The 22,182-nt window shown below is 33.2% G+C and overlaps 1 protein-coding gene across 3 annotated transcripts in view; it reads left to right on the top strand.

The window, feature by feature from the left end:
- DPP10 (dipeptidyl peptidase like 10) overlaps positions 1-22,182 on the top strand; it is a 1,433,428-nt gene that overhangs the window by 1,398,354 nt on the left and 12,892 nt on the right. For all 3 annotated transcript variants that reach the window (XM_032250727.1, XM_032250726.1, XM_032250725.1), the window contains exons 20-21: positions 12,260-12,454; positions 13,154-13,208. In XM_032250727.1, the coding sequence (XP_032106618.1) occupies positions 12,260-12,454; positions 13,154-13,208 (250 nt within the window). The remainder of the gene's footprint in view (positions 1-12,259; positions 12,455-13,153; positions 13,209-22,182) is intronic.

Genomic DNA, 22,182 nt, shown 5'->3' with positions numbered 1-22,182 from the left:
TCCTGAGTAGCTGGGATTACAGGCACGCGTCACCATGCCCAGCTGATTTTTTATAGTTTTAGTAGAGACGGGGTTTCACCGTGTTGACCAGGATGGTCTCGATCTCTTGACCTCGTGATCCACCCGCTTCAGCCTCTCAAAGTGCTGGGATTACAGGCGTGAGCCACCGCGCCCGGCCTACAGTTTCTTTTTATAATTTTTTTTTTTATTGCGCTTATCCCCTTAAGATAATAAGAACTGATATTAGCTACCATTTACTGAGTGTTTATTGTGCAAAGAGTGTCATGCTGATAATGTGTAGGCGCCATCTTTAATCCTTATAGAAATTGTCCAAGGTAAATACTACTGTCCTTATTTTAATACAAGGAAACCGTATAAAATATGTCATGTATATGTTCCCCAAGATCATAAGCAGGTAAAGTTAGGGTTTCGACCCAAGTTTCATATATCTATTTTCTGTATTAAAGCCTCTGCTGTATTACCCAATGCTGTCTCCCTACGTAGTCCACTGTATTATGATAATTATTGCCATATTATCAAGGAATGATGACTTGAATCAGAGGAGGCTTCTCTACCACCAAATTTTTATAACCTTTTATTCTTTCCACTGAACAGTTTATAATAATTTCTGGAATATAGCATTTTACATTTGTACTATGTTAATGCTTTGTTGTAAAGTATTGATTATAGAAATCGGGACTGAGTTCATGAATATTCCACAAGAGAGATCAAATTCTCAGTTCAGATTATTTAATAAAATTCTGAATTCTTATCAAAATGTTCACTTTGTGGGAAGTCTTTTCTACTCTGTATTTATTTCATGGATTCCTATAGTTTTAGCAGATCAGATTGTCAAAGGTGAGTTCATTTTGTTTCCCAAGGATGAAGACATATATATTTTAATAACCTCTAACGTCATTTGATCTTCTATTTCTTCATGCCAAATACACATCTACATTTACCCTTAGTTTCTTGCAAAAATAGTACATATACTGGCTGGTGTAGATGAAAGAGGTAGCTTGTTGATATCAGTATTTGTCTCAAAGAGTGATTATTATTGCTTTGCCATTTAATGAGATTCAGAGCTTAAATTTCAGGTTTATCATTTTTTATATCTTCATCATTTAAATGGATGGAGAATGTACCTATACTGTAATACATAGAAAATGATTGAGAAGAAAAAAACGCGGTGGCATTTAATCTTGTTAATAGAAGGGAAGAAGGTGATCATTTGTTTCTGTTTTTTTCTTGAAAATATTTATGTTCTTTCACAATTTGTAGATAGTGCCTCTCAAAGGTCAGCATTAATTTCTTACCATTATATAAAGTTGTACAAACTCTAAGTTGATGTATTAAGAAAGTGCCACTGGGGGAAAATCCAAATTTAGTTAAATGGGTAGATAATGCATAAGCTGTAATATTCATTTCGTGATTATTTTAACAGGAATATGTATGTACACACACAGAAACACACATGCCATTTCAGGTCTTCTGTTAATGCAGGTTTTAGATATGCATGGATTCACAGGATTATATGAATAACAATATGGTTTCATACGAATGATATGGGCTTATTAAGATTTCCTATTGAAAACATACATGTATATGATATATTTACAGATATACTATTGAATATTTTTTATAAGAAATGTTGAACTTCCTAATTTACATAGTTCATAGTTTCGGATAGTCATATAAGTGTAGTTATTAATGTGAGAGTAAGTCATATTGAAATCTCTTTTCCTATTTTAGTTATTTTTTCCTAAGAAAAAAATTAGAATATAGTATTAGCTATGTTATTAGTTTAACGTGACTTTGAAAGGTTAAACTACGAATACTAAGATACAGTGTTTTCTTTCTTGGTAATCCCACACAGCCCCATCAATATTAAGTTATTACAGGATTTTTAAAATAATATATTCTTCCCTTTCGATTTATATATAAAAAGAGTATGTTCCAAATCATGTAAGCTATGCACTATGTAAGTTAAAGGGTGTCTATGATGATGGGAGGCTAGGCCAGAGCTCCAGGCTTTTCTCCTAGTCCACACACACACACATATAGATGTGTGTGTGTATATATATTTTACATATATCTGTATATTGTGTGTGTGTGTGTGTGTATAAAACTTTTATATATATATATATTTTATATATATATATATATATAAAATATATATATATATATATATATATATATAATATATATATATATAAAAGTTTTTCTTTTTAGATGGAGTTTTGCTCCTGTTGCCCAGGCTGGAGTGCAATTGTGTGATCTCGGCTCACTGCAACCTCTGCCTCCCAGGTTCGAGCAATTCTCCTCTCAGCCTCCTGAGTAGCTGGGATTACAGGTGCCTGCCACTACGCCTGGCTAATTTTTGGTATTTTTATTAGAGATGGGGTTTCATCCTGTTGGCCAGGCTGGTCTCAAACTCCTGACCTCAGGTGATCCACAAACCTTGGCTTCCCAAAGTTCTGGGATTATAGGCATGAACCACCACAGCCTGCCCACACATACATCTTTGAGCAACAAGTAATGTGCAAAGTCCCTTACTAAAAATTACAGGGCTCCTAGGAGATATAAAACTTGGGAAGAAACTAATAATTACTATATTTTTAAAACAAAAACACAACCCAAATAATACAATTGTTATTAACATAGTAAAGTTGTAAGTAACGTTGTGATTTGGAATCAGTCATTTTCATCCTTGAACTTCAGCTTGTTCTTCCTCCTTGAGGGCATTCTCTTATAGCCATTTGTTCTCATTTTTATCATGCCATTTTTATCAAAATTATAAACCTGATCTAGCTGTAGCCTTCTTCATTAATCCACTGTTTGTGTCCATGTTTTCGTAGCCTCTGTGACTAGAGCTCTCAGTTGTCACCTGTCCCTCAGTAACACAAAGGAAGCATAATGAATTGGAAACTCCTAGATCAGCCACAACTCACTGGAAAAAAGTGCTTCCGCTGATTTTTAGCTTTTTTTCTGAAGGTCCCAATATATTGCTAAGCCTTTTTCTTTATTTGTAAGAAAATGTGAAACTGGGTATGGTGGCTCACGCCTGTAATCCCTGCAGTTTGAGAGGCCAAGGCGGGTGGATCACCTGAAGTCAGGAATTTGAGACCAGTCTGGCCAGCATGATGAAAACCCATCTCTACTAAAAATACCAAAAATTAGCTGGACGTAGTGGTGTACACCTGTAATCCCAGCTACTCAGGGGGCTGAGGCAGGGGAATCACTTGAACTCTGGACACAGAGGTTGCAGTGAGCTAAGATTGCACCACTGCACTGTAGCCTGGACAACAAGAGGAAAACTCTGTCTTGAAAGAAAATATGGCTCTGATTACCTCTAAACGTTATTATCTTGGGAAATGCTGTGCTTTTACCACTATGACAGTGCATTATACTGGCATAATCTCCCTTTTCATCACGTAGAAAATATGTTGTAAAAAATAAATCCACGTTGCACAAAACATGTTGCATCTTTGAGAATTGAGTGTTGAAAATTATATTTATACATGCATATTAATGTATAGGTTATATAATTTTAATTTATAAGGATACCCAAAAATGTATATGTAAATAACATGTAGTTTACATACTTCCTATGCTTTTTTAAAAACTTTTTTTCTCACAGCATTATGATTACAACAGGGCAGATATTCTAATCCCCGCTTTATAGGTGAGGACACTTGAGGAACAGAATTGATGTACAATGTACTTCATGTTGAACACTACTAAGAGGTGAAAATTTAGCAACAATGTGCATTTCAAGCTTTTATTACTGTTCCCTAAAAAAAAAAATATAGGAATAAAGGAATTTAAAATATATGGTATAAATTCAGAAAAAGGCCCATAATTCGAACTTCAGAAATTAAAGAGATAACTTTTTTTTTTTTTTTTTTTTTTTTTTTGAGACTGAGTCTCACTCTGTCACCCAGGCTAGAGTGCAGTGGCACAATCTCAGCTCACTGTAACCTCCACCTCCTGGGCTCAAGCAATTCTCCTGCCTTAGCCTCCTGAGTAGCTGGGTCTACAGGTGTGTGCCACGACCCCTGGCAAATTTTTTGTATTTTTAGTAGAGAGAAGGTTTCACCATGTTAGCGAGAATGGCCTCCGTCTCCTGAACTCGTGATCTACCCGCCTCGGCCTCTCAAAGTGCTAGGACTACAGGCGTGAGCCACCATGCCCAGCCAAAGAGATTTTTAAACACCTTAAATTTATAATCTTATTTTGGCTAAGAATTCCAATTTCCTTTTGCTTTGAGGATATAATTGCTTATATGCCAAAAGTACTAAGTGAATATTTTGTTGAGGTCAACTTTTATAATTGTGTTCACTCAAAAAAACTGGTGTTATTAATCTATCTATGGTGTATAATTTTTTTACCTCTATGTGTCAGTTTATTAAGTTGTAAAATGGTTCTGCTAATGCCTGCTCATACTTAGTATTATAATCATTATTATTCCTATTTAACTGAGGCAAAAACTAAGCTAAGATTTAAAATTCCCTATGTTTATAACCACACTTGGCAGCTGCTAAATGGATTTTTAGAATCCAGGTAAAGGATTATATAGTTAGAAAACTAGTATTGTATCACCACTATACATTACTGAAGGTATCATGATGTCCTACCAAGGATGAAACACAGGTTGAAAGTTAGTATATAATTAGCATCTATTCCTGTATTATCAATCCACTACATGGATATGTCTCCCTCGACATTGTCTTCTTCAATATTGGACTCACTACATTCCCATGCTGAATTGCACTCTCCTTCAAAAAATGAGAAACCTAAGTTTGTTGTGGAGATTGTTACCTGCTTCTTTTTTAAAAATATATACACTTTGTTCTATTTTTTTTATCTAAATTGCTCCCTCCCACCCCCAGTTCCTGAAGCAAGCATGTAGAATATTTTCCATGATGATATCCAAAGCAGACTTGCTGCATAGGATAATCACATTGTAGTTATGTGCACATGAAAAGTGAGATAAATTATCCTGCCTTTGGTGTGTTTATAAAATGTGCTAAGCTTTCTTTTAACCTTGAATAATTTAGGTATGACCCTTCCTAAATGCAAGAGAATAGATCAAATACTATCCTAGCTCTGTGATGATGTAGCTTTTCCCAGCAACTGAAAGAAAAGATCATCAAACCCTCTTCCCTTTCTACTTACTCACCCACACTGTTAGCAATTATCTCAAATGGAAATTGGCCAAAGGATAAGAATTAATGTAGTAAGACTTTGACAGCAAAGATGATTAGGAGATTGGACATTCCTTCCATTTTACTGAACAATTTCTGGCTGGGAGATGTCCCTGAGGTCCTTTTCTATTGGTTCTATTCTAATATTTTCATGTGCTGTCTAAGATGTTTATCTTGAGGTTAATTTTGTGTGGATAATGCTAACAGTCCATTTTTGAGTTTTAGAGCTGGCTCATTAATATCCATGCTGTTCAGTGTTTCAACTTGTATAACAATAAACCTTTCATTTTTGGATTTGTACTACAATACAAATAACTTGATTTAAACAACTGGAATCTGCTTTTTCTTCATTACTCTCATGATAGTCATTATGCAGATTTTGCATCAGGGTAAGGAGACGATCTCTGGCTTTCATTCAAGATAAAAAGCAAAATAGGATCAAATTCCCTTCAAGACAAGGAAGAGTGCCTTTGGTCAGCAATAGTCGATCATGACAAGAGGAAAACTATTTCATTAAAAATAGAAGGGAGAAAAAGAGGAGAAGTAGAACAAGGGCTAGGGAAGAGATAGAAAAAAGATTCACTTTTATTAATGCAAAACACTCAAACTTGGAGATCAAGAAAAAACATTAAAACATCAAACATATTTTTAAATACTTTGAAAACATGAAAATTTCAGATTGAGGAAAAACATTAAATGAATTTTTCAGGTTTATCTGATGTCACAGACAGCAATATTAATGACCCTAAAATGTACTGAACAGACCCACATATAAATAAGTGAAAATGCCTAAGAAATTTTTCTTTAATCAAACTATAACTGAGTTCAGACACACTCTGGATTTTAGCAATTTAAAAGCAATAGATGTTGCTAATCTAATTACCAAGAAGCTCATAAGGTACCTTTAACACATTAATAATAAAATTGCAAAAGTAACAGACATTCAGTAGATGCATGCTCAGCATCATATACATATGTAAAAGGCACAATATTTCTTTTCCATTTGTATGGATTTGTAACTATAATTCAAGTCAGCAAAGATTTGGTTATGTGACATAAAAGCTATTATAAATATAATTAAACAGACTTTTCAATTATGCATGTTTGTGCAAATACACTAGAGGTCAAGGACACTTTGATGACATAAATCCACCTTCCATGAGAAACTATATTCTTGAACAAGACTGCAGGAATTGCTAATGGAGAGTTGCATGGAAATAGCCAGATTTAAGTGGCTCATCTTCTAAAAGAACAATGGAAGGCAAAAGGTCATGTCCCAAAATGTTGTCCAGAACAAGGTTAGTAATATTGAACACCTATACCAAACACCAGGCATTTTACCAAGCTACATATAAAATCTCACTTAATCTCTGCTGTAACTCTACTGAGTAGATGCTATTATCTTCCTCTATACCAAATAAAAAGCAAACTAAGGCATAGGTGTCTAAACCCATTGGACCTGGACCCAACTCAGTTTGATTTGATCCCTATATCACCTGTACCTTTTTCACAGTGACATGCTTACTACTTTATAAGGTCTAGGTCGTTAATGCTGGCAATTTTTCTTTTTTTCTTTTTTTACATTTTTTTATTGCATTTTAGGTTTTGGGGTACAAGAGAAGAACATGCAAGATTGTTGCATAGGTACACACATGGCAGTGTGAATTGCTGCCTTCATCTCTTTCACCTATATCTGGCATTTCTCCCCATGCTATTTTTCTAAAGGTTTGACAAAGGACAAAGTCTGAGAATGAAAATAGATGAGTACAAGTGATTGGAGATTAGTACAATTTGAGAATTTATGAATGGAATTTTCTAGACATTATCAGGGATGCTTCATTATAATCACCACCAGAAAGAAAAATCTTAGAACTGCAAGGTAGCCTCTTGGTAGTGGCATGAACAACCTTGATCGTATCAAATGCTTTCCTGGTTATGACTTAGAAGAAAAGGAATTCAACCAAAAGTTGCATTGTAAATAAACTAGGGTGAGAAATTTGAAGATTATATTAACAGTATCCCTAAGGGAAGAAGACTGGAATGTGGACAAGAAGCAGTTTGCTGGTAGAAAAAAGTAATGTTATTCTTTACATGATTAAGTAAATACAGTGTAGGAGAAAATTCATTCAGCCATTCTTCATGTAAAAATTTGCCTGCGAGAAGATATTTTAAAATAATAAAGAGATAAATAGAAGGAATTGGCCCAAGGGGCCCTAAGCCAATAAGTGTACCTATGTGTACATACTGCTTGAAAGAGGGCAAACTTCATTATATTTTAGATATACATAGGCTGCAACTAAATCATTACAGATTATAAATCTCTATAAAAAATAAATTTTTAATTAAGCCAAGGCAAATATTGTTTAAAGCGACTATCCTATGTCATATTCTACCTGAAATGAATTCTGTCATGAAGCATAAAATTTAAGCATTGATAGTGGATTACTTCACAATATGAGGTAATATTGCTCTTTGCGTATTGTTTCCTTTTCCTTGATTTTTATTCATTCTGTTTTTTACACCTTTCATTCTTTTTTCATTCATAATACCTACAATATAATTGCAACCCTTGGTTCTCAAGGATTCTAACTCTCAACCAGGTACTCATGCAACTGAGTGAACCTGTTGTAAGCCTAAAAAGAACAACGAACTGAGATGACTAGAAGCAATTATCTCTATGTCCTCCCTTTCCACTGTTCGTGGGAAATGCTCTCGTTAGAAAAATATTCTTCCTTCCAATTATTATAACCCAAACTTTAATGATAAGGGTAAGAGCTTTTTAAAATGTACTGCACTGATAATCTATAATCTTAACAATTTACCACCAAACATTACTTAACAATGAAAATAATAAAAATATAAAGAGCAATTATTTGCTCAAGGTACCTCAGCAGATTGGTAACAAAATCAAGGACTAAAACCTTGTTCTTCTGATTATAAATTCAACCCTCTTTTTAGAATTTAATTGACATTTTGTGAACCTGATCAAACATGTAGTTTGAACAAATCTCTACACTTTAATTCAGTTTTGGTATAAATGATACATTGTTATGTCATAAAGAGGTGGCTTGTTCTGTTATTTTAAAGATCTATTGAGTATTGTTTGTTTTATTCCCTTTTTTCTCTATTTTATTATATTGTGAACTCCTCATCCATACAGACACATGCAGTGTTGAAGGTATTGAAATAAATGAGGATTCTGCCCTGAAAGACCTTAACTTCTAGAAAAGTTTGCAGTCTTAATTTGATTCTGCTGCTTGTGTTAGGAAATAGACAAGTTTCATATTGCTATGACCTTTTCAGTGCTTAAAACAGATGGAATTGTTCTTTTCACCACAAATTTCAACAAAGTTGTATGTCCCCACTCTCAACCTTGAAACACCGTTCTTACTGTGAATCCCCAAAGATTTCTGAGACAGATACAAAAGCAAAATTGTGTAGAAGGAAAATGGTGAAGACACTCAGGAAAAAACAAAAAAAGAACTAAATCAACTGGAGCTCAGCAATCATTCACAGTCAATACACACAAGTCACGTACTCATTCATTAGAAGGTAGATGATTTGCCTGTACATTCTCTGTAGTCATCCCTAGCACCAAATGTTTTGCTATTCCTACCTTACCAAATAAATACTCTTTGCTTAGCTTTATTTATAAGTCTAGCATTTTCTACTCAACACTTTGTGAACAAGTAATCGGTATCATTTTCCTGCACATGCCTGGCTTGTTCCTTATGATGGGAATGATTAGCATCATAATCCACATTCTTTTAAATGTATCTTGAAATAGATATGCCTATATTGTGTACCAAAGAAGAAACAACATCCAATTAGATCACAGAAATGGGTTCAAAATCATTGGTTCATAGTAAATTCATACCATTTTGTGGTCTAACATTAAACCTTAGAAAGACTAGATTCAATTTTAAAATGGCAATTTAGAGAAGAGAGCAAAAGAGTGAAATTGTAGTTTTCTTCCATGGGTGTTGCAATCATGAGTAAAGGATTGAAGATTTTGTTTTAAAAATCTGTAGCCATTTACTAATTGTGAGTTTGAAAACTGCCTTTGAAATTTTATCTTAAAATAACTTATTTGCCTGCCATAAAATGTCTGACTTACTTATATTTTAACTAAACGTAACTTAGTTTTGAACTTCTAATATGGCTGTGAACAAGGCAGTATGTTACATGCAAATTGGAAAGTCTTATCTTCTAGATAAACAAAACAATTTACATTGCCTTAGAGCTGCTGCCAGAGTTTAAAAGTGAACAATCCCGCCTTAAAAGCTGACACTCTACTGATCACTCCAAGGGTCTGTTGATTGCACTGTTTTATGTCCTTGTAAGGCTTTAGATTTCGTTGGTTCATCTAGAAAATGGGAATACCTCTGACATAATAGCTCATACTACATAATTATGCTTTATTCATAGATATCGTACATGTAATTACTGTACAACTAGCCAAAATTCTTTATATAGTTCTCCATTTTTAACTGTAACTCTAAAGACATATGCTTCACATAAGAAAAATTATCTTCAAATAAAATACTAAAAAACAGCTTTTATTGTTCTGTAAATCTAATCATGGTTTTGCTCATTATACTTCATAAAGTATTTTCAAATACCTTATGCCATTAATGCTTACAAAACGTCTTTGAGAAAAGCAAGATAGTATTTGCCATTATTATAGACACAGATGGAGTCCTAGAATTTCAGTTATTTTTTGCCTGTATTCATAGTGAAGTTGAGATTCAACCTTGTTATTTTTACTCACCTTAGTATTCAAAGGTGAAGTTAATCTTTAGTAATGTGTCTTTTGTGAATCAAAATATTTGCAGTAAATTCATGAGCTTCAAAATACAGTGTCATTATGTAAACTCAAGTCCTTTCAAGGTCTTTCCATTTTAAGCTGCATCTGAGTCTATATTCCCTGAAAAGGTCTACTTCAACAAGCATTGGCTATGTCCTACATACAATAGAAATTGTGCTAGGCATGATGATTCGTGCTAGCTCTCAAATGTGAAGCAAGCTATATCAGGATCAACTGGGGAACTGAAGAAAAAAAAAAAAAAACAGCAATTCCAGGCTTACTTCTGAATGAAGACATTAGAATTCTAGGTTAGATCATGGGGATATGTGTAGTAACTAATTTCAGATTATCTGATTAAGAGCAAATGTTGCATAAACTAAAATCCATTTTAAAAGAAGATAGAAAAGAAGAAAATATAGGTTACAAACACTGTGGAAGGACAAGGCATATTTGAATCACTGATGATCACCATTAAATGTGTGATTTGGAAAAGAATGGAGGAGAGTTGTGATTAATTTCAATGGCACAGTTTATCTATGGTGTTTATTTATAATACATGTCATAAGCTATGTAACAGAAAACTTACTTCCAAAAAGGTTTATTAAATTTTGGAAATATAGAATACATGACATAATGGATCTTAAGTGCCTAGACCATGGAAGGCATTAATATTAGTTTGCTAGGGGCACCATAACTGAACACCACTGACTGGATATCTTAAACAATGGAAATTAATGTTCTCAAAGCTCTGAAGGCTAGAAGTCCAAAATCAATATGCCAGCAAGACTGGTTACTTCTGAGCCCTCTCCTTGACTTGTAGACGGCCACCCTCTTTGTGCCTCTTCATACGGAAGTCCCACTGTATTTGTGCACCTCTGGGGTCTTTTGTGTGTCCAAATTTCCTCTTCTTTAATAGGCACCAGTCAGATTGCATTAAGGCCCACCATTATGGTTTCATTTTAACTTAATTATGTTTTTAAAGGACCCATCTCCAAATATAGTCACAATCTAAGTGACTGGGGGTTAGGATTCAACATATAAATTTTGAGGAACACAATACACCCCTAACAACTTTTAATAAATTTTAGTTGCTCTGTGTTTTGTCTGATTCTCTACTTACTTTTTTATGTAACTTTGGTTTCAAACAACCCCTGTATCTGCGAGGTTTCATTTCTTGCTGAAAGGTTATTTGCTGTAGTAAATCTAATAATCCGAAAGCTTGTTATTGGAGATGGCTCGTATACTGGGGCTTCTAGATAAGCATTTACATAAAGAGGAAGGCAGGAGAGTTTGGTGTTTTTACCTTAAAGAGTGAGTAGGGTGGGAACTTCCTGACAGGTTGCCCAACTAAAAATGGAGGCCCTTTCAGAATTGGATTGAATGCTATTCAAATCTATCACATGCACATCTGCCTATTGGAACTATACCTAGGTATGGACCTAGATTTCTGTGATTGTATCAGAATCTGATTTTTTTTTTTTTACTTTTTATGTATTCTAGAAAATAAACTAATAAATATTTTAAGCTGACATTTTAAAAGTTTACCTTCTTTTCCCTCTGGAAAGAACATTCATGCTTTATTATTTGTGTGTCTTTCTTTCCTTCTAGCGTTCAAATTTTTCAAGCATATATCTATGCTTCTTGCTGTCAACTTTAGTGATAAAAAAAGAAATTTTCTCACTGTTTGTTTAAATTTTCCTCATTCAGAATTCTACCACAAAAACAAACAAAAGAAACAATTCAGGAAATATTAACACAAGTTTTTTAGGTTAACATTATTTATGGTTATACATTTCCTGCTAAATTTTTATCAGCTTTCCATAATTGGTTCTGCTATTAGACCCTTCAACCCTTTTAAGCCATTTGTAAAACATTTTTAAAACACGCTGTGTGGAAGAAATCCAATAAAGATAGACCTGTCTGCCAACTTGACAGTCATTCTTCAGAAATGCCTTTGGAAACTACCATCCATTTTTCTTCATTTTTCCCCATTGAAAAATGGGCTAAAGTAATTACTACTGCAGTGTAAAGTCACGTTTTCATTTCATTCAGAGAACTTTTCAATTAAATTTTACAAAGGAAAATTGTATTTTTATCTTCAGGTTTATCATGAAGAATTAACAGAAACTTTAATAGCCAGCACAGTTCTTTTCCATTACTTAAGTTAACTAGTGAGTATGAAAGCTAAAATTTCTACCAGATTTTCAATTGCTCTTGTTTTGGTCCAATATGTTGGTTTTTGCAGGGATGAAGAACCAGGAGGCCAGCTGGTTACAGATAAGTTCCATATTGACTGGGATTCCGTACTCACTGACACAGATAATGTCATTGTAGCAAGATTTGATGGCAGAGGAAGTGGATTCCAGGGTCTGAAAATTTTGCAGGAGATTCATCGAAGATTAGGTTCAATAGAAGTAAAGGACCAAATAACAGCTGTGAAGTAAGTGTGTACACATTTTCTTCTCTGTCTTCTATAATGACAGTCTCTAGGTATACTTCATATAATATTACTAACACATATAATATAACCCTGATACAAAGTTTCCATTTTAGTGATACAGCAATTTTGTAAGTTAATCATAAAGCCTATTACATTTTTTTTTCAAGTACCAGTCACCCTTAGTGCTATAATAAAAGAATTCTCATATTTCTCCTCTGGAATTAAAGTTCACTTTGGATTTATGAAAGTGGGCTATAGTATAATTATACCACTATATTATTTACTTACAATAATCCACAATGTCTGTTATATCCTCAGTTATTCACAATTCTTGAAGTTTCACAGATACCGTTACCACACTGGCATGAATGTGTGACCTTAGAAAGTTAGCAGGTTCTTTAAAACAGCACACAGAAACCAGATATTATATTGTTCAAATGTAGATGTTGACTCAATAGACCTGGAATGGGGCCCAAGCTTCTGCATTTATAACAAGCTTTCAGGTGATACCAAACTACTCAGTCATCACTTTGAATAGCAAGATATTGGAGTATATGACCCTTACACATGAATAGAGCTACAGTCAGTAAAGCATTTCTAGTCGTTAGCTATTGTTTTGTTTGTATGCATGCCAAGTATAAATTTACATGTGCATTTAACTCACAAAGATATAACTATTGTTTTTCTTTTTCATTGCAGATTTTTACTGAAAGAACCGTACATTGACTCCAAAAGATTAAGCATTTTTGGAAAGGTAAATAGTAGAAGTGCTGAATCTGCCTTTCAATCTATATCTGTGTGTCTCTCTGTCCATCCTATTACACATTCACAAGAGGCCAGTTGGTTACAGATAAGTTCCATATTGACTGGGATTCCATACTTAGTAACATGGAGAACACTGTAGCAAAATTTGATGGCAGAAAAAATGGATTCCAGGGTCTGAAATGTGTATATATATATATATATATATATATATATATATATATACACACACACATCCATAAGTGTATTATTTGTGTGTTTGCATGTATACATGTGTAATTACATGCTTCATTATGATTCTTCTGTATTCTTTAAAAATTTCGTAGCATAATTAGCATTAGGTATAGTCAGTCATTTATTAATTTAGTAACTATTTATTGGGCAGTTAGTGGGCACCTGGTTTTAGAAATAGAGCAACAGGCCAGGCGCGGTGGCTCAAGCCTGTAATCCCAGCACTGGGGGAGGCCGAGGCGGGTGGATCACAAGGTCAAGAGATCGAGACCATCCTGGTCAACATGGTGAAACCCCGTCTCTACTGAAAATACAAAAAATTAGCTGGGCATGGTGGCACGTGCCTGTAATCCCTGCTACTCAGGAGGCTGGGGCAGGAGAATGGCCTGAACCCGGGAGGCAGAGGTTGCGGTGAGCCGAGACCGCGCCATTGCACTCCAGCCTGGGTAACAGGAGCAAAACTCCGTCTCAAAAAAAAAAAAGAAAAGAAATAGAACAACAACAGGAAAAAAGGGGGCTTTGTTTTCATGAAGCTTATTATGTTCCAGAATGGGGAAACAGTAAATGCAAAACATAGTTTCATACAGTAATAAGCCTCATAAGGAAAACAAAGAAAACTGATATATAAAATGTAACTGCAGAAATGGCTAGTGTCATTAGGTTGAGTGGTCAATTTGGGCCTCTCTGATGAGGTTATATTTAAGCCAATACCTAAATAGCAAATGGAAGCTGGTCAAACAAATCTCTTGAAGCAAAGTATTCTCCATAGAAAAAAAACTAGCAAGTATAGCAATCTTAGGAAAACAGATGACAGGCTTAGAAGCTGAGAGATGACCAGTGTGGATAATTATGTCTTCTGTGCTCTCTGCATGATATTTACTTATTGCAGTAACTGTTATGTCAGATTCACTATCATTTTGACAGTGGGAAAATAGACCTCATATAGATATTTATTGAGCTAGTTTTTAATACATCAGTGGACAATATATTATAAAGGTAAAAACATGAAAAAAAAAGGGGGAGACCTTGAACTATTTTAGTTTAGAAATAAAGCAAATTCCTGGTGTTCACGGTTTTAAACATAGTATATTTTCTACTATTCATAAGTAACCTAGAGATCCATGATATAAAATAACTGGTAGCTTTAATTGGGGCATAAATTTTAGTGGTACACAATGACAGGTGGGCGAATAGAAAAACACTTAACAAATTAGCAAAATATAAATCGGTGCAAATCACCACCATCCTCTCTTCACTTCAGACATCTACAGTGTAACATGCCTTTACAGTATTCTACGCTTATTGTCAGTAATAGTCAACAGATAAGTAGAAATATTTTGTGAGCATTGCTCCTCCAACATAAACAAGTAAATAACTGAAAGTGCATCCCTAGTAGTAAAGATAAAAAAAAAAAATAAAAAAATAAAATAAACCTCTAAGAAAGTGATTATTCCAAAGAAATGGAAACCCTAGATATATTAAAAGGTAAAACAAAATCTGGTCTCATACTACAGCACTGTTAAGCCTTAGGGACATTGTACTAGGTGAAGATAGGCACAGAAGGACAAAGACTGTGTAACTCTACTTACTGCATGAGATAGCTGGAGTGGCTAAGTTCATGAAAACAAAGAATGAAATGACGCTTTCCAGGGTTCGAGGGGAGAGAAAAAAGGGAAGTTATTTTTTAATGGATATATAGTTTCATATTTGCAAGATGAAAAAGTTTTGGAAATTTGTTTCACAGAAACAAATATATACCTGAAACTACAAAACTGTGTGTTTAAAAGTGGTTAATAGGGTAAGTTTTATGTTATATGTTTTTACCACATACAAAAAAAATACATGCAGTAGGGAACATTTTACTCTCTAACAGTCCTGAGATATATAATAATTTACAAGTAGTTCAGGGCTTATATATTTCAGGGCTCTTCTTACTACACACATAAATAAGCATAAAGGACCAAATAAGCTTTTACAAACATTCGTGGAAATTCAGAGAAGATTCAAAGGGTTGCAAAATGCCTCATGGAAAAGAGCAACATGAGCTAGGTGGTGATCAGCAGGTAAAGGAGAAGGAAAAGTGGCTCATGCAAATGCACAGTGTTGGTAAGGGGAATATGTTTGGAAAACATGAAGTAGTTGACTGTATTGGAAGAATGATAGGCAGTAAGAATGAGAGGAAGACTAGGAAGAGATGGTAGAGGATCTTCCATAGCGGCTGTGAAATTAGAATCTGAGCCTAGAAACCATGGAAAAATAACACTCTAGGCCTCAAATTTAGAAGTTCAAAATCTTTTTCCCCTAGTCATCGTTGTATAGTTGATATGCCTCAGAGCAAATGACTCTGGAAAACTAAAAGAGTGACATAGTATAAAAACAAGTGAAAATATGAATGACTTCCTCTTAAATAGAAAAAAGATATTCCAGGTCAATCAAACAAATATGCATATCTGTGACTGGGTTATAAATTAAAAGTTGAATTTCTCAGCATATAAAAAACACTGTTAATCTTAAGATTCAGTAGGCCTTGTGATTTTTTTTTTTCTTGAAATGTACCTATTTCAGATTCAAATTAGTTTATGCTAAACTCATAAAACGGGTTGGAAAACAATGTTCTTGCTACACTGATTGCCTGGAAAATTTTGCTTAAAATTGGAACTATATGATAAAGACATTTGGGGATATAGCTTTCTGTTTTGTATTAAAAATTTAATTAGTTTTTAAATTTATGTAATCAATAAAAGACTATTAACATTTTATTTCATTTCTTCTGGAGTCACTTTTAGTACTTTGAAAAGAATTTTTTTTCACTTCATATAACTTTTCAGAAATATACACAAACAGTAATGTATAATAATGACCTCTTATTATATGTTTAAACATTTCACTTGTGGTGGTAATATCCCATTTTGATTTCTATTATGACTTACTAGTGTCTTCTTGCTTTTGCTGGGGCACTCTCTTCCTCTCATTCACACTCACGTACTTCCTTTATTGCTCTTGGTCTTCCTTTTTTTCTCTCCTTCATCTTTCTCTTTTTTTTTCAGTGAACTGTATTTTCTGGCCTGGTTGTTCTCTATTTATCTTTGTTTTTTACTTTACTAGTTTATATTCTTGTCATTGTTACTTTTCTTCTACTTTATACATCCTTTATCCATCAATTATTAAGTTTAATGTCTAGTTTATTAAATTTTTTATTCTTCCTTTCTAACATAAGCATTTAAATTAAAAATCCCTTTGAGATGCTCTCAGGTATTTTTCACTAGTACAGATATAGAGTGTATTTATTAATATTTAGTGTATCTCTTTATTTTTCAGGATAAGGCTCTGTCTTCTGAATTGTTCTTATTTTCATTTCAAATTGAATGAAATAACTTTTCTCTACTTTTCTGTAATTTACTGACTATAATTGAACAGTGGTAAAGAATTGATCAGGATAACAAAAATACTTTGAAATTTCAATTGATTTATGAGTTAAAAAGGGAATAATTTTTTTACCTTTGTCAATTATTTAATTTTATGTAATTATTTTTGTTTGTTTGTTTTACTTGATCCTGATTAGCAATTTAATCAGCCCATCAGTTTCTTCACTAGAGTTCTTAGAATTTTTGTTTAGTGATTTGATGTTTTTCTTTTTGTTGTTTTATTTCAACAGAGATTTGGGGAATAGGTGGTGTTTAGTTACATGAATAAGTTCTTTAGTGTTGATTTGTGAGATTCAGGTGCACCCATCACCTGAGCAACGTATATTGTACCCAATGTGTAGTCTTTCATCTCTTACTCACCTCTCACCCTTTCCCCCATGTCCCCAAAGTCCATTGCATCATTCTTATGCCTTTGAATCCCCATAGCTTAGCTTCCACTTATGAGTGAGAATATACTATGTTTGCTTTTTCATTCTTAGTTACTTAACTTAGAATAATGGTCTCCAATTCCTTCCAGTTTGATGTAAATGCCATTGTTTCTTTCCTTTTTATGGCTGAGTACCATTCCACGGTGTGTGTGTGTGTGTGTGTGTGTGTGTGTGTGTGTGTGTGTGTGTATGTGTATGTATATATATTAGGACTATTATTCAGTTCCTACAACTACAGAATTATATCTTCTGGATAAACTTAACCTTTTATTGTTGTTATTGACCCAGCTTATCCCTATTAATTTTTACATTAAAGATGATTTTTATATTAAAATTAAAATAACAGCATTTTTCATTGATATGTACTTATTATCAGCCTTTCCATCTTATTATTTTCAGTCCTTGTCCTCATGATTTAGAGAGAGAGAGAGAGAGAAATATGTTTTTATCTTTTTGCCAATTTCTATGTATTGGTTGAAGATTATATTCATTTATATTTTTTCTAATTACTGATAAATTTAAATGTTACTGTTTTCATTATATGTGCCTATTATCTGTCCTATTATTTGTCTTCTGTCTTCCATTTATGTGAATTGATTATTTTTTTCTCTTTCATTATTTTTCTAAATATAATTTTGGTTTGTTCAATTATACTGCTGAGAAGTATTTTATTATATGACTATAAAATGATTTGTTTATCCATTCATGTGTGGATGAACATTTATGTTGTTTTTAGTATTGTCTATAGTTATTGTAAACATTGTGTACTTGTTTTTGTGTAGACATATATTTTTATATTCTTTGTAAACATTAAAGAGTAGAATTGTTAAGTCATATAGTAAGTCCATGTTTACTTGTATAAGGAATTTCCATACTCTTTTGAAAGTACTCATATTTTATATTTTATTTTATGGGAACAATATAGGAGAGTTTCATTTGTTCTACATCTATACCAACAGTTAACATTATCAGCCTTTTTAAACCATTCACAATTGATGAATAGAGGGATTTATTTTATTTTCGTTTGTAGTTTACTGAGAACTAATAATACTGGACACCTTTTCATGTGTTTATTGCTTCATATAGGAATATTTTAACAAAACTGATTTGTTGACCATTCAGGTTGTGCAACTTACAGTTTGATACTAAAATATACTAAATCGCAGAAAGCATGTTACAACTGCAAACCTATTCCTTCCCCTTTTCATCATGTTTAATTGAGATATAATCAACATACCGTAAAATTCATCCTCATATCGTATCTTAAAATCAGATAGTAGTATCTTAAAATCAGATAATAGTAGTTTTTTCATAGTTGGTCTCCTTTTTCAAAGTTATTTTGACTCATCTAAATGTATTACATTTCTTTATACATTTTAGAATCACTTTAATTCCTTAAAAAAATTCACTGTAGGGATTTCTTATGTGAATTGTTTTGAATCTATAAATCACCTGGCATAGAGATAACTGACATCTAAGCAATATTGAAGCTTTCATATTTTTAAAAGATAATTTTCTTTGGTGTTCTGTTTTTTCTAATATGTGCATAGTATAGATTTTTTTTTCATTAACCATGTTTAGGTTGTATTAATTATCAATTTTCTATTAGAATATTGTCATAACTTCTTATCCTCCTTAAACTCTTACTAAAAATGTGTTGAAATCTCACTTTAACATGCTTATTTTATAAACTTTTCTCAGTATCTTTTGGTATTTAATTCTGTGTCATACTTTCTTCTATAGTCCAATAATTCTCTCTTCATGTGGGATTAATGGTTTTCTAATTCATTGTTTAAAATAAAATTTGTTACTAGAAGTTTACCTGGGCTTTCTATAAAAATGTTTAGCTATATTTTAACTCTTGCTTTCCTGCTATGTATTTTTAAAAATATATTCAGCCTCTTCATTTGATATTTTATATTTTATCAAACAAAAATCTCTTATTTTTGAGAATCGGTTTCTCTTGCCTGTTATTTCTGCTGGCTCTCAGTCATAGTGATACTTTTCCTTGTGTACAATTTATTTACCTATAGATAAACTTATCTTTCTTGGGCTTTTATCTATGGGAATACTTTGATACTTGTGTTGCATTTGTATTTATGTATTATGTTTTATTTTTAATTGCATATGCTGAATTGGGACCACACATCCAAGTGTAGACTTATGGCTCAAATTTTTAGTCAAGATTAATTACTTTTTATTAGTTCAGTACAAGGTCATAACAAGAATACAAAAAACTCTCACCAATCTCTTGTATGCATCTTGTTTATTTTTTGTCACATTTAGACAATGCTTTTGGGATCTACATTTATTTAGGGTCTCCTTTAGACCTATTGTGGATTTTGTTTACCCCATCCACCAAAGAAGGCATTAGAACAAAAGGTCAAAGTCTTTAGCATGTGAATAAACATTTGTTTTATTCTTTCTTTACTTTTCGAGTTTCCAGCTTTCCGTTTATATTTGGCTTTTGTGGATTTAATAGCTTTGTGCCAGTTCGATATTGCATTTAAATTATTCTTGGTGTTTTGGGGTTGTGCCTTCTTTTTAAAGCCACCAATTTATATTTGTGTTTTATTTATTCGGTTGATTGGTTTTCCTTTGGTTTTCCTTAGGTGAGGGATTAAGTGGAGTATCTGTTTCACCTAATGCTGGAAAAGAAACTGCCATAAGTATGTTGTTTTCATCAATAAGGGTAAAACAAGTCTACCTTGTAAGATTCTAGGCTAAGTTAAATTTCAGTATAAAAAAGTGATGTGATTAATTTGAGATATCTCCTCCAGGAAAGGAAAGATGATTGTCAGTTCTAGGTCTAGGAATTTGCAATTTTTAGTCAATTTCTTTTCTTTACACCCAATGGAATATAGTTTAAATGATAAGTATAACACAAGTAGTAGTTAACTAAAAAGTAAAGGCCATTTAAGAGTTGTACAGAGGCTAAGGAATTTAAGTAATCCCTCCCTAGTGAAGCTGCAAACTTATCCTGCATTCTAGACTAGGTTGTAAACTTTATTTAGAAAAAAAGTAAAAGCTGGCAGACTGGGCACCGCCCTTAATCACACTCCTATCTATAGACTGAAGGCATAATACGGAGAAATGCCCTCTGTTCTTGCTCAGACCCCCACCTGGTCACATATCCCATGCCTGCTTCGATCACAACCCTCTCACATGTCTTTCTAGAACTGCACGCCTTTAAAAAGGCTAGGATTTTCTTTGCTGGGGAGCTTGGTTCTTGAGAAGCCAGTCTGCCAATGCTCCTGGCTGAATAGAGCCACTTCCTTCATTAAATCTGGTGTCTGGGAGGTTTCGTCTGTGGCTTGTCCTGTTACATCACTAATATTTGAACTTCCTGGTCCTGGTTTTTCTCCTTTTGATCTAATATTTATCATGGTTTTATGATGATATACATTTCTATATGATATATATCTATATCTAGCTAGCTAGCTGAATAATTTCATCCATTATTATGGACTTTGCCAGCAAAAACTAAACTTATGTTCTGAGATATATCATGCTGATATATACACATCTCCATAAAGCTGAAATTATGAAACTCAAAAAATTGCTCAATGTTTTTGTTTTGTGTATGATTTAATTTTTTGTTTTTGAGTATGGAAATGTTTAATAAGGAGCTGAGATGTTGGGATGCCCTTGAGACACATTTTTTTTAAAATTTTACTTTAAGTTCTAGGATACATGTGCAAATTTCTTACATAGTTATACATGTGCCATGGTGGTTTCCTGCACCTATCAACCTGTCACCTAGGTTTTAAGATTTTAAGCCCTGCATGCATTAAGTATTTGTCCTAATACTCTCTCTTCCCTTGCTTCCCACCCTTGACAGGCCCTGCTGTGTGTTGTTTCACCATTTTTGTTCAATCTGACAGACTTTGCATATTAAATCTCTACATTTTAAATAATTTTTTTTAGCTCTTTGACCCTTCATGTGATCATTGTTATTGTTGCATTAAGGTCTATCATCTTGCCATATACTTTCTATTTGTTCTGCTTTTAGTTTCCTTAAGATGTTTTCTGGTGTGCTTTATATTAAAAGAGTATTTTTATAATTAAATTTGCTTTATTATTTGTTAATTATAACCATTTTTTGTATTATTTTGATGGCTTCCTTAGGGCTTATAATGTATATTTTTAACTAATTAAAGTTGTCCTCATGTGATATTGTTATTTTACTTCATTCTTCAAGGTAGTGAGCTATAAACAGGCCAGTATTTATGTATACATGTACATACATATTTATATAATGGTCTGTTGATATATGTATATATATAATATATGCTTATGTATATATATGCATACATCTATATGTATATGTGTATATATGTAAATATATATGAAGTAATATAATATCACAGGAGGGCAACTGTGTATATATATAATGTATATAATATAATGTACATATATGTGATGTAATATATATAAATATACATACATATGTATGATATATAAGAACTTTACAGTGGTATACTTCTGTTTCTCTGTTTCTGACATTTATGCCATAGTTGTCATACTTTTTATGCTACACGTTATAAATCCCAAAATATATTGTTATAAGTTTTGCATTTAAAAGTCAATTATTTTTATTTTATTTATTTATTTATTTTTTGAGACAGAGTTTCACTCTGTTCCCCAGGCTGGAGTGCAATGGTGTGATCTCGGCTCACTGCAATCTCCACCTTTTGGGTTCAAGTAATTCTCCTGCCTTAGCCTCCCCAGTAGCTGGGATTACAGGCGTTCTCCACAACGCCCAGCTAATTTTTGTATTATGAGTAGAGACGGCGGGGTGGGGCGGGGGGGGCTGGTTTCACCATGTTGGCCAGGCTGGTCTCAAATCCTGAAATCAGGTGATCTGCCTGCCTCAGCCTCC

Source organism: Sapajus apella, unplaced genomic scaffold (assembly GCF_009761245.1).
Source record: "Sapajus apella isolate SASKATOON/1434 unplaced genomic scaffold, GSC_monkey_1.0 scaffold72, whole genome shotgun sequence".
In the NCBI taxonomy this organism is placed as follows: Eukaryota; Metazoa; Chordata; class Mammalia; order Primates; family Cebidae; genus Sapajus; species Sapajus apella.
The sequence above is the reverse complement of the archived record's forward strand: the minus strand, read 5'-3'. Positions and strand labels throughout refer to the sequence as shown.